Source organism: Lissotriton vulgaris, chromosome 12, assembly GCF_964263255.1.
Source record: "Lissotriton vulgaris chromosome 12, aLisVul1.2, whole genome shotgun sequence".
Classification (NCBI taxonomy): Eukaryota; Metazoa; Chordata; class Amphibia; order Caudata; family Salamandridae; genus Lissotriton; species Lissotriton vulgaris.
In genome coordinates, this window is record NC_141700.1 from 136,746,291 (window position 1) to 136,759,078 (window position 12,788).

Sequence of the window (12,788 nt, forward strand, 5' to 3'; positions counted from 1 at the left end):
TGTGGGGACTCCTCCGTCTTTCTTCCTCTGAGGAATCACTTTCTTGAGTAGGAGTCCAGTGCCACATGTGGAAGGAAAGAGACAGTCTCTTAGGGGTTTTGTTCAATTGTTACGTTTCCCTAAGGTTCCCTGGGGCAGTGAGGACACCGGTGATTATACAGCTATATACAGTGGAGCACGAGTGAAGGGTGTTTGTGAGGGAGAGAGGGTCAGGGTATAAGGGTAAATACAAAGGGGTTGGATTGGCTTAAAGACGCTATTTACTCTATTTACGCGGCGGCTCCCCGCCTTCCCCACCAGTCTGACACACGGTCACGCACCTGTGAGAGCCACACTCCTCCTCCTCTTGGAGTGTGGCTGGGCACAGCGCGGTATCGCGGGCCTCCAGGCGCCGCACCTCTCGTCCTCTTCTCCGCTTCTTCCTCCGTTCTCGGTCCTCTTCTGTCCTCCTCATTCTTTTCTCGCTCTCCACTCTTCTCCGCGTTCCGAGTGTAGGGACACACCGATTCTTCACCTTATGGATTTTTGTCCACTCCTCTCGGCCCTGCGTCACAGGGGGGCATGACGGCACTCTCCATGCTGGTTCCCTGGAAACACATTAGCGCGTCAGAGGGGGGCGTGTCGTCTCTGTCGGCCCTTTCCAATTTAAAGGTACAGTCCGTTTTTCTGCTGTCCTGCTGGTTCCACCATTCTTCGGACTCCGATTCCCAGGAGTTCTGAAGCAGGAAGGGGCGGAGTGAGTATCTGGGTTCCACCATTCTATCTCGTCCGCGATACCCTCCACCCCGCTACACACAACCATTTGAGCCCCATGGGCATGGATAGAGAGGCAAAGCAATTTATGAAAGAAGAGACGCTTTACTGAGGATGCAACAATGCAATATTTTTATTTAAGAAATTCGGTGAGCTTGTACTGGTTGCTAGCTCCAACGAGAAAACAAGCATTTACAATGCAATGGTTTCGCCTTTGGAAAAGTTAGAGCTATTGGCATTGTAAATGACAAACTTTGTATTTATGTGTTGGTTTTGTCATTTACATTGCCATTAGCTTAATCTCTCGCAATGTGAGACCTATTGTACCATACGGACGAGCTCAGCAGATAGCAATTACTACCACACACACACACACCCCGAGCCACACACACACCCAGACACACACACACACCCCCAGAGACACACACACACACCCAGAGACACACACACACACACCCAGAGCCCCACACACACACACCCAGAGCCCCACACACACACACACACACACCCACCCACCCAGAGGCAGGGCAGCCCACATCTCACTTCTTGCTGTTTGAACAATATATTTGGGGACTTAGAGTGTATTGCTACGTTCTCCCTACCTCTCTTCACAGAAAAATCTAGGACTAACACAAAAACACACAAAATCTTTGACTCTGAGGAAAGGCAAGTAACCATATACATTGCTAATCTACGGTTTCTGAGGAAAAAGCAACGGCCAGCCACCCCGTTATTGTCATCTACCACGCACTGAAAAATACTTAGCCAACAATTGCTTTTCCATCAAAACCTGAACAGGAATGAGACTTATGGGCAAAGACACAGAAACTCGATCCATAAAGAATGGAAGAATACCTTGGCTGGCACCATTTTCTTGCAGGGAAATCAGTGATTACACAGAGAATACAAGGGTGTGGAAATGCAGGAAGCTTTGGGTGGTGTGACCTATTTACAATCAAGGATAAGGGGGAAGGTAAGCACATTGTAGATGGTCCCTAAAACCTCAATTTGATCTACACACTGTGGGACAAATAGATGCTGCAATCCACATGCGAGGAAAAGACAGCCTGGTTTCTGACCTATCCACCAGACAACTTTGCAGTTCACATTTTTTTTCTATCAAAGGGCAGCGCAAATTTACACTGTCTGCTAGCTGCAGTTACATCATGCTGCTGGCTTCACGACAGCTGAGCCCAACAAGAGGCGCAAGTTTGGCAAACTGTATTTAAAACTTTGTTCTAAATGTCATACACTGCTTACTGCAAGGCACCGCATTAGGGAAAGGGGTACTACTTTTATTAGCCTATGCCGAGCACGTGCTCTACTTTTAAACATCTAGGGGTATACCCAAATCACCCTACAACACCTGGGCTTCGAACATTCAAAATACAAACATGGTATCCGGTCGGGATCAATCACATAATAAACGTTAGCCACAGTGAAATATTCAATTTGACGCAGGGTTGATGGGGCTGCTTGGGATTCAGCTCTCCGTGGTTCGCAGGGACGGTGGCCGGGGGGTGGGGGGCAGTGTTGCGGGCGACACACGAACGGGGGTGGGGGGTGCGGGAACGAGCAAACGGACAGGAAGGGCAGCGCAAATTTACATTGTCTGCTAGCTGCAGTTACATTATGCTGCTGGCTTCACGACAGCTTAGCCCAACAAGAGGCGCAAGTTTGGCAAACTGTATTTAAAACTTTGTTCTAAATGTCATACACTGCTTACTGCAAGGCACCGCATTAGGGAAAGGGGTACTACTTTTCATTAGCCTATGCAGAGCATGTGCTCTACTTTTAAACATCTAGGGGTTTACCCAAATCACCCTACAACACCTGGGCTTCGAACATTCAAAATACAAACATGGTATCCGGTCGGGATCAATCGCATAATAAACGTTAGCCACAGTGAAATATTCAATTTGACGCGGGGTTGATGGGGCTGCCGGGATTCAGCTCTCCGTGGTTCGCAGTTGCCTAATAAAGGATTTCTCTCACACCCCTTTAACGTTTCAGACCCCGTTTGTCGACTTGACGCTTGAAAAGCACGGACAGCGGGGGGGGAGGGGGGGGGGAAGGCACGGACAGCGGGAGGGGGTGGGAAAGGAATGGACAGCGGGAGGGCGGGAAAGGAACGGCCAGCGGGAGGGGGGGCGGGAAAGGAACGGCCATCGGGAGGGGGGAGGGAATGGCACTCACCTGGACTTCCTCAGGCGGCGGTCGGCCGCCAAATGGCCCAAACAAACCTCGACGAGCAAAAAAAAAAAACCCCCGCCCACCGCCGCATGACGTGGCCAAAAGAGAAAAATTCTCGGGAACGCCCCCAAATCTGGTCCGGCCTTGACGGACAGATCCGGCACCCAATGGCTAGCCTCCATTTATGGAGCTAACCAATGGGAGCCGGGGGACGTTCCTGAAGCCCTTTTTGTAAACAATAGATTTCGCCTGCGCCGAAAATCTGCGCAGAGTGCAGCCTTCGGCAGGCGAAACCTAAAAAGAGGTTGGTGACAGGTCCCCCACTTTGCTTGCCAATGAGGCACTTCGGAAAACAGACCTGCTGTTCCTAAAATAAATGTGAAGCAGTGGCCATAAATAAGGCTGCCAACATGTCCACCAGTGTCTACATGCCCAATTCTTCTTAGGAGAAACTGACCATAAGTCAGTGAGAAAATTCTTCCGAAATACAGCCTCCTAACCATCTCCAAGGATAGACGAATACGTGTTTCCCAAACTGTTGGGTAGCAAGCCAACTTCTGGTGAGTCGTGAAAGTCCAAGCAATAAAAAGCCTTTATATCCTGTATTTATCATGTCACATCTGCTGCAAAGGCAGGGGTAAAATGTCAGGCTCTTTCTTCTGCTGCTTATTTTTTAACATGGGGACTGGTGTTTACAAACTACTTTCACACTGCAATCAGAGAAGGAAAAGTAAAGTGAATTATGTGTCAATCTTGTTGGGATACATGACGTGAGAAAGGAAAGCCTGTAGGATGCCATTTTTTTTGTAAAACACAACAAAATGTAAATACCTGTAAATGAACTGTATACGTTCATAAGTTAGGAAAGAAGCAAATGGAGCACTTTTTTGTTGTTGTAATTTTAAAGTGTGATGGAAACCAAGATTTTAAAAGGGTCAGGAAAAATCAAAAAAACTTTACTTGGTGATGCACAAATCATATTCAGTGAAACCCGATTTCCATCCATTATAATTTGTGAGAAGTGACCATTTCAATGGAAGATGTGCTATCTGTAAATGACAATGCACTACCATATTATGCTTTCGTTACATAAACATTTTTCCCATCCCATGTTTATTAAAGCTCGGCGAGTTGCAAAAGTTTGTCGTACTAAAAAGTGGGTCTAAAGTATGGGGAAGCACTGAAAGGCTTTGCCGCCGTAATTTCACTATTTTGAGTTATGATAGAGGCCACGAGTCTCTTCAGGCCCCAACGACATCTGGAGTATGTCCATTCATTGTAGAAAATGCATGGTCCATGCCCGTTGTCACTTCCTGAAAAATGGATCATAGAAAACAGAGTCACTTGATGACCCCCAACTGTCAAAAACAGTAGCGATTGTTAAGTGTGTTGCCTACCAATCCGTAGAAGGCGTGTCTAAATGTAATACTTTTGCTGCCAATGCTACAAAAAATGCTATTTTGCCCCTGTAAGTCTTAAACAACTGAAACTTTCATGCCCACTCTGCAAGATCTTGCTGATTTACAGCAGCGAACATTCGAAAGCAAACATTTCACTTTGACAAGATATAGGTGTCATAGGCATACAGATGGTTTGTGGCATGACAAGAATGTTAATAAGCATTGGCAGAGCCAACAGGTCCCATTGGCTACCCAAATGGTTCTAGACATGCTGTATAGCATCCCAGGTGCTCGAAGGGGTCAAGGGAGGGACTACTTGGCGGACACGTAGGGATTTGAAGTTGGCTCTCATCTTCGCTGGCGGCCAGCGGGAGGGACTGTAGTGCAGTTGAGATGAAGTTGTAGTCATTCGTACCAAACAGGAGACAGTCCGCATGATTCTGGACCCTTTGGAGTTTAGACTAGTTTTATTGGGGGGGGGGGGGGGGGGGGGGGCATATAGAGGCTCTTGCACAGATGATGCAGAAATCCCCATTGTGAGTATGATTATTTTTTGGATGAGATGAGGAACAGGAATTATACCTTGAAGTAGGTGTTTAAAATAGGAATAAAAGAAAGGCTGTTGTCAAGCACCACATCCAGGCTGCAGTTTTTTTCATTGGCTGGGGGTGGTGGTGTATACAGACTCTGGCCAGCGAAAAGAAAGATGAGTCGGACTAATGGACCCCCATCAGCAGTATTTTTGTTTTTGCCATTCGGTCAGTTCTTCTGCCTCCAGCGATGACCCTGAGATACGCAACGAGTTTGCATCTACATCATAGGGAGCGGAGTACTATCTGCGTACATATGGCATTTCCAAATGAGCACGACATTTACAGTAACACTGTTTTTTTGTGTTTTTCCCTGCAGACACAGTGACTTTTAAGAACTATAGAAACAATACTTTCCTGGTAAAGGGCCTATCTCTGAAATGCATTGAATTTTTGTATCCCTTCTAATAAGCAAAATGTCGAGAAAAATGCCCAAAAATTGGTTTTCTGAAGTGGAATGAAATAAACACATTTAGAGAGTAAATCATTTATTTAAATTAAAAAGTAAGAACTTAAAAAACGAAGAGAAAGTAATTATTTCCCTATAGGCTGTTGGCTAAAAGCGTCCTAGGATAGATTCCTTTAATCACCGAAGAATGGATTAGGTGTGTTTTAGATTATGCACAGTTGAGTTTTAATAAATCTGAAATAATTAAATTTAAATTAATGGTCTGAGACTTTGTAGACTGAGAAAAGCCCCATTTCCAGTGGGACCCCTTGGTCCACTATTTGTTCTAGGAAGACATTTTGCGTCCATTGCAATGTGTCCTCCAGGGCACAAGGGTGGCTTAGCCTCCTTTCTGTTGTACACAGTTGAGAAGCCACACGTCTTGGTTTAGGAAAACAAAATGGGAGCTCATGTGCTCTGGAGGAAGTCCCATACTGCTGTCAGGAGCATAACACTGGCAACGTCGGTACAGTGGGGCACCCAGCCATTCATGGGGATGCCACTACTCAGCCCAAGAGCAATACATCCAAGAGCAATACATCTGTGAGATATGAGGGGCTCAGTGGGCGTCTATCTATACAGTGCAGCATCTGCATGGCACATAGCCCTTTTGCCTCCTGAGAAAAGCATCAATGCCCTGAAAATCCTGTCTCCATAGGTTAAATGTGTATGTGTGGCTGGCTTTGTAAGGGGTTGCTAGGTAGCCTTAAAGCCTTACGTGACGTGTGATGCTGGTGGATGTTCTTTCTTGTTGGTCGATTGGTCCAAATTACCCTGGTACCTAATGGTAATACCTCTACAGTGGGCAGTTGCACTGGGAAAGGGACACTGGTGAGTTTTGGAAACATAGTAGAAGAAAAGCAAAAATTCTGAATATAATATCCAAATAACGGTAATGGAGAGCTTCACTTTTCCTTAGTCAGATAATTCAACCTAAACTCCTCGTGCTGTTGGCATACCATGTTTTATTAATTATGTACAAACATATTTCACACCAGTACAAAAAATTGAGCGGATACATGTTTCTCTCCCCTTTAGCAATCGTGCTTAGGGCTTTCTCAAGCCTGCTACGTCGCACATTCAGTACGGAAGGTTAAATGGACCTACACTTCCAAGTAAAGGCTTAATGCGATCTGTTCGGAGAAATCAAGTTGTGGCCTGTGTTCTGAAGGATTTGAAAGCAACTACATATCAACAGCATAGCGGAGATTGATTGAGTAATTTGATTGGCGAAAATCTCCACTGACTTTATTTGTAGACTGGATTTGGCCTTTTTTGTGCTACTTTCCTAAAAGCTAACATTACAAGGGGCTGTGCCTGATTTTTAAGGTGGGCAGTTTGCAAATCAGTCCCTGCCCTAACAGTTGGCAGCGCTCCAGCTAGCAGGCATTGCTCGTCTGCAATTTTGTCTCTCTCAGCCCTCCAGAATCATTAATGGCCAAGTACCGGCGTCGAACACTGGACCTATACACCACTAATCAGAAGCTACTGCTCCTTACATTATCTTGCCCATCGAATACAATGTGATTCACTTTGTGAGAATCTGCTCAGGGTGGAGGCTGGAAATTCTTAGAATGCATTACACTTAATACAACCCACCATCAGGAACCTGGATTGAAACCCCGAGGAAGGAGTCCGAGAGCCTCCACAACTGATTAAGGAGAAGAAATTGAACATCAGTGTTAACTCAAGTGGAATCTCCTTCAAGAACTAGGCCACGTGGAAGACTCAAAGAAACGTACTCAGCTAGTCCACGGACTTAAGGCAGAGTGCTGCCAAACTCATTTAACGACTGGGATCCCACAGAATTTAACCGTGCGAGAACCCTCTATTGGACTGACTGAAGCTGGCAACCAACAATTATCACCACATAATTGACCCTACTGGGATGCTAACCTCAGTCAGGTAGATGAACACACTGGAGTCCAAGTTAACTTTATTGCAACTCACAGTAAAACAAACATCATTAGAAATTGAGGCAGAGCAATGTGCCTATCCCACCTTGCATGATAAAAACCTTTATAAATTCTCATAAATACAAAAAAATAGACATCGAAGCAACTGGTTACGAATACTCCCCCATTGAGATGACAGACTATTTTTGCTTTTTGAAGTCTGAACGTTCAATGGGCTGGTTTGAAAAACAATGCATTATACAGTTCGTGTTACTGAAAAACAGGATACACCGAGGCTGAACAATTCAATACATATGTCGATGTGAAAGGCGGGATACATGGAAGAGCAGAGAGGTGGACAGCAAAGTACGGAAGCGCATATACTGTTGTCTTGTGATGGAATATAAGAAGCAGGAAGTGTTTTTGTCAGTCATATAGTTATCAGATCTTGCTGTATATATTTTTTTCTGAACACTATTAGTGATTTCCATCCCACATCTTGTTTTTGTGAATATGTTGCTAGAACCTTTCCTTATGCTAATTTTCTGTTTTGTACAGTTGCCTTCTCTCCAGCATTCACTTTTGCACAGTGTTGTGTAGTTGTAACCTCTTCGAATGTCTCTTCTATCAATGTGTTAAGTAGCTGGTACCTCCCGGAATCGTGTACTGTCAAACCGGTCAACTCACTGGATATCTTTTTTATCAATCTCGACTGAATAACTGTCATCCCTCTGGATGTCTTTCCTGTCTTTGTGTTAAGTAGTTGCTACCTCCATTTTTAAAGTGTTTTCTACAGTTGACGCCTCATCAGATAGCTCTTCACTCAACGTATTATGTGGTTAGCACTTTGCCTGAGGCCCATTTTGTCTGGGTGTTGCACAGCTGTCACCTCGTCACATATCTCTTTTTCTCTCTCAATGTGTTGATAAAGTAGTTGTCATATCTCTGGATGTCTTATGTGCCTCAGTGTTAAGTAGTTGTTTCCTCCTGGCCACCGTTTTGCCAGTTTGTTGAGTATTGTCAACTCTAGGTTTATCTGTTACCCCAATGGGTTCTGTATTTTCACCCCTCTGGATGTCTCTCCCATCAATATGTTGTGAAGTTGTCACTTCTCCAGTTGCACTTTGGTTAATGTGTTGTACATATGTCACCTCAACGGACATCTCTTCGGTCAACGTGAATCAATTAGTTGTGATCCCTCTGGATGTCTTTTGTGCCTCTGTGTAATGTAGTTGCTACCGCCATTTTGACAGTGTGTTGTACAATTGTCCCCACTTTGGATAGCTCTTCTCTCTTCTCTCAATGTATTAGTAAGTTATCACCTCTCCGGAGGTTCATTTTGTCAATGTGCTGTACAGTTGTCATCTCACCACATATTTTCTTTCTTATAGTCAGGGCTCGAATCGGGGTACCACGCGGGTGGGCGGTCCCCCCACTTATTTTATCGGGAGCTCAATAACTGGAGCAAATGGAGCCACACTTTCACTCTTTGGCCTCTCTGGGGCGAGATCGGAGCTCATTCAGAACACTGCTCAGGCGCTGGCTTCTCTGATGCATTCGCATTTAAGGGGTGAGCGAGGGGAGGCAATGAATCTGATGGTGCAATGCACCTTTCGTGACGTCACTACCTGTCGTGACGTCAGCGTCCCCCCACTTCTTTTTTTAGGACTTGTGCCCTGCTTATAGTGTTGATCGATTAGATATCACCTCCGTGGATGCCCTTTGCGCTAAGCAGTTGTTTTCTCCTGGATTGCGTGTTTTTAAATGTGTTGTGTAGTGGTCACCTTTCGAGATATCTCTTCTTTCAATGTGTTGTATTGTTGCACCCCTCTCAAAATATCTCTGTTGTAAAGGTGTTGTTTAGTTGTCATCTCTCCTGACACCATTTTGGCCCATGTATTGCCAGCTTGGAGGGTATGTCTTTGTCGAAGCGTTGATTGTGTAGTTTGCCCCTCTCTGGGTGCCTTCCATTCAGTTATCTCCAAGATGCCCATTTTGTCCATGTGTAGTTTAGCGTCACAGCTCAAGATATCCCTTTTTGGAGTGTACGCATTGGCGGTCATCTGTTTGGCTTGTGTTGACGGTGCAGTGCTTAAAGGCCTTCTGTCACTAGTGTCATTGGTACACCTGGGACCGCGGGTGTTATTTCACGCTTTACGTGGTGCAGTGCTTGGAGGCCTTATGGTCTTCTGTAACTTGTGCTATGCATAATGAGTTGATGGTGCCTTGCACAGCTGTCCTCAGGCATTGGAGCTGGTGCTGGAGCAGTGGCAGATGGCCTTAGGCTACAGTGTCACTGCTGCATAGACAGCCGTTTGCTTCGGTTACTGGTGCAGTGCAGTTAGGCCTTATCTCAGTTGCTAGTAGCTACATGGAAAACATCATACTCTTGTGTAACACAGTGTACATATGACCCTGGATTACGGGAGCCAAAGGTAGAGGACCTCAGACTCTTAGTACTTGTACTGTACACCGTAGGACGCGAGCTGTGGTGTCAATGGTACACAGATGTCCTTTGGCGCTGTGGTTATTCATGTGGTGCATAGAGGTCCGCAGCTCTGTTGTTCACGGTGCAGAGCATGAAGGGCATCAGGTGCACAGGGCTTCTGGTTCTTGAATAACTGGTACAAATCGCATTAGAACATAGATCTTGTGTTAGTGGTGTCCTGCATAGACAGCCTCTTGGCATCGGTACAAGGGCAGAACATTGCCCCTCTGTTACTGATCCACAAAGCCCTGAACTCTTGCGTTCTAATGCAGTGCACACTGGTGTACTGGTATGGTGGATGAGGACCTGGGGCTCGTATGTTACTGGTGCAATGTACAGTGGTCGCTAGCCTTTTTGTCACTCTGCCACAAAGGGCCCAGGCTATTGTGTTTACTAGTGTAGGGAGGAACCACAGCCTGTGAGGTATTTTTGCAGTGCACTGTGGGCCGCAGGTTCTTGCACTACTAGTACAACCAATGAAGGGTCTCGGACTTGTGTTACTGGTGCATGGAAGGCCGTGGGGTCTTGAGCAAACTGATGGGACAGAGGGCTTAGAGCTCTTGTGTTACAGAAGGGCAGAGGGCCTCAGGCTCTTGTGACAGGTGAACAGGGGGCCTGGGCTCTTGTTTTACAGATGGACAGGGGGCTGTGGGCTCTTGTGTTACAGATGGACAGGGGGCTGCGGGCTCTTGTGTTACCGATGGACAGGGGGCTGCGGGCTCTTGTGTTACATATGGACAGGGGGCTGCGGGCTCTTGTGTTACAGAAGGACAGGGAGCTTGGGCTCTTGTGTTACAGAAGGACAAGGGGGCTCTGGCTCTTGTGTTACAGAAGGGCAGAGGGCCTCCGGCTCTTGTGACAGGTGGACAGGGGGTCTGGGCTCTTGTGTTACAGAGGTACAGGCGACCATGGGCTCTTGTGTTACGGAGGTACAGGTGACCGTGGGCTCTTGTGTGACAGATGGACAGGGAGCTCAGGCTCTTGTTTTACAGAAGGACAGGGAGCTTGGGCTCTTGTGTTACAGAAAGACGGGGGGCTCGGGCTCTGGTGTTACAGATGGACAAGTGGCCCTGGTGTCACAGAAGGACAGAGGGCCTTGGGCTCTTGTGTCACAGATAGAGGGGGGCCTTGGGCTCTTGGGTTACACAAGGACAGAGTGCCTCGGGCTTTTGTGTTACAGATGGACAGGGTGCTTGGGCTCTTGTGTTACAGAAGGACAGGAGGCTCTGGCTCTTGTGTTACAGAAGGATAGAGGCCCTCGGGTTCTTGTGTCACAGATGGACAGGGGGCCTTGGGCTCTTGGGTTACATAAGGATAGAGTGCCTCGGGCTCTTGTGTTACAGAAGCCCTCAGGTTCTTGTGTTACAGATGGACAGGCGGCCTCGGGCTTTTGCGTTACGGATGGACAGGGGATCGGGCTCTTGCGTTACAGATGGACAGGGGGCCTTGGGCTATTGTGTTACAGATGGACAGGGGGCCTCAGGCTCTTGTGTTACAGAAAGATAGAGGGCCCCGGGCTCTTGTGTTACAGATGGACAGGGGGCCTTGGGCTCTTGTGTTACAGAAGGACAAATGGCCTTAGGCTCTTGTGTTACAGATGGACAGATGGCCTTTTGCTCTTGTGTTACAGAAGGACAGAGGGCCTCTAGCTCTTCTGTTACAGATGGACAGGGGGCTTGGGGTTGCGTGTTACAGGGGGACAGGGGGCCTTTCGCTCTTGTGTTACAGAAGGACAGGGGGCTCTTGTGTTACAGATGGACAGGGGGCATCTGGCTCTTGTATTACAGAAGGAAAGAGGGTTTTTGGCTCTTGTGTTAAAGAAGGACAGAGGACCTCCGGCTCTTGTGTCACAGATGGACAGGGGGCTAGGGCTCTTGTGTTACATGGCCTTGGGGTCATGTGTACTGACGCACACAGAGCCACAGACTCCTCTTTTACTAGTGCAAAGGGTGAAAGGCCACACGTCCTGGCTTTATCGCTAGTGCTCCAAGCTCACAGTGCCTCTGGGTCTCGTATAAATCATTTTGCTGTACGTATGTGCTCGAATTCTAGTGTTATTGGTGTACAGCGGCCTTCCAGCTCTGGTTTCACTGGTAGTACTTCCGGCTCTGGTATTTCTACTGCAGTGCGTATAGTGCCTCAGGTTCTTGTGTAATAGTGCATTGCATAGGGTTCCTCGAGCTCTAGTATTTCTAAGGCTGTTGCTGGAGGTCCAGATGCTCTGGTGTCACATAGTGCAGTGCACATGTTCCTGCAGGCTCTGGCGCTACCAGAGCAGTGCACCAAGAGGCCTTAAAGTGCAAGAAAGCCTCAAAAGATTGTCTTAGAAGTACAGTACGTGCAGCTGTCCAGGCTCTGGTGATGCTAGTGTGGCGTGCAGTGCACGGGGTGCAGCAGGCTCATGTGCTCAGCTCCTTTGAAGGGGAGCTTCTCGGTGCTGTAGTGGTGCACCACTTCCGGGATGCTGCTGAACACTGCGCTGCTCTGGTTCAGCGTGAACTTGTTATCCTTCGTCTGTGCCACGATGATGTGCACGCAGCCCTGGCTGGTCCTGACACGGAAACAAAAGCAGAAAAGGGGTGACATTAGGGGTGGTGTTATTGAGAGAACGGGCGTGCAGGAGGTTATGCGGGAGGGTGAGAGAGGGAGACAGAGAAGAAAACAAGCATTTTCAATGCAATGGTTTCGCCTTTGGAAAAGTTTGAGCTATTGGCATTGTTAATGACAACATTTTTATTTATGTGTTGGTTTTGAAAACAGATAAATAAATGGCATTGTCACTTACATTGTTATTAGCTTAATCTCTGGAGTCTCTAGAACTCCATAGCACTCCCTAGCACTGTGCACTTCCTAGCTTCCCTTGTCCCTCCGCACCTCTTAGCATTGTGCACTCCCTAGCTTCCCTAGTCCCTCCGCACCTCTTAGCATTGTGCACTCCCTAGCTTCCCTAGTCCCTCCGCGCCTCTTAGCACTGTGCACTCCCTAGCACTCTCTAGTCATTTCCTAGCACTCCTTAGTCAC

At 47.1% G+C, this 12,788-nt stretch overlaps 1 protein-coding gene across 3 annotated transcripts in view; it reads right to left on the reverse strand.

Moving 5' to 3' along the window:
- Nucleotides 1–7,303: 7,303 nt before the first annotated feature.
- The window catches only part of SHE (Src homology 2 domain containing E), a 117,471-nt gene continuing 111,986 nt past the window's right edge, over nt 7,304–12,788 (reverse strand). For all 3 annotated transcript variants that reach the window (XM_086947597.1, XM_086947596.1, XM_086947595.1), the window contains one exon: nt 7,304–12,318. In XM_086947597.1, the coding sequence (XP_086803723.1) occupies nt 12,132–12,318 (187 nt within the window). In that variant the 3' untranslated portion in view covers nt 7,304–12,131. The remainder of the gene's footprint in view (nt 12,319–12,788) is intronic.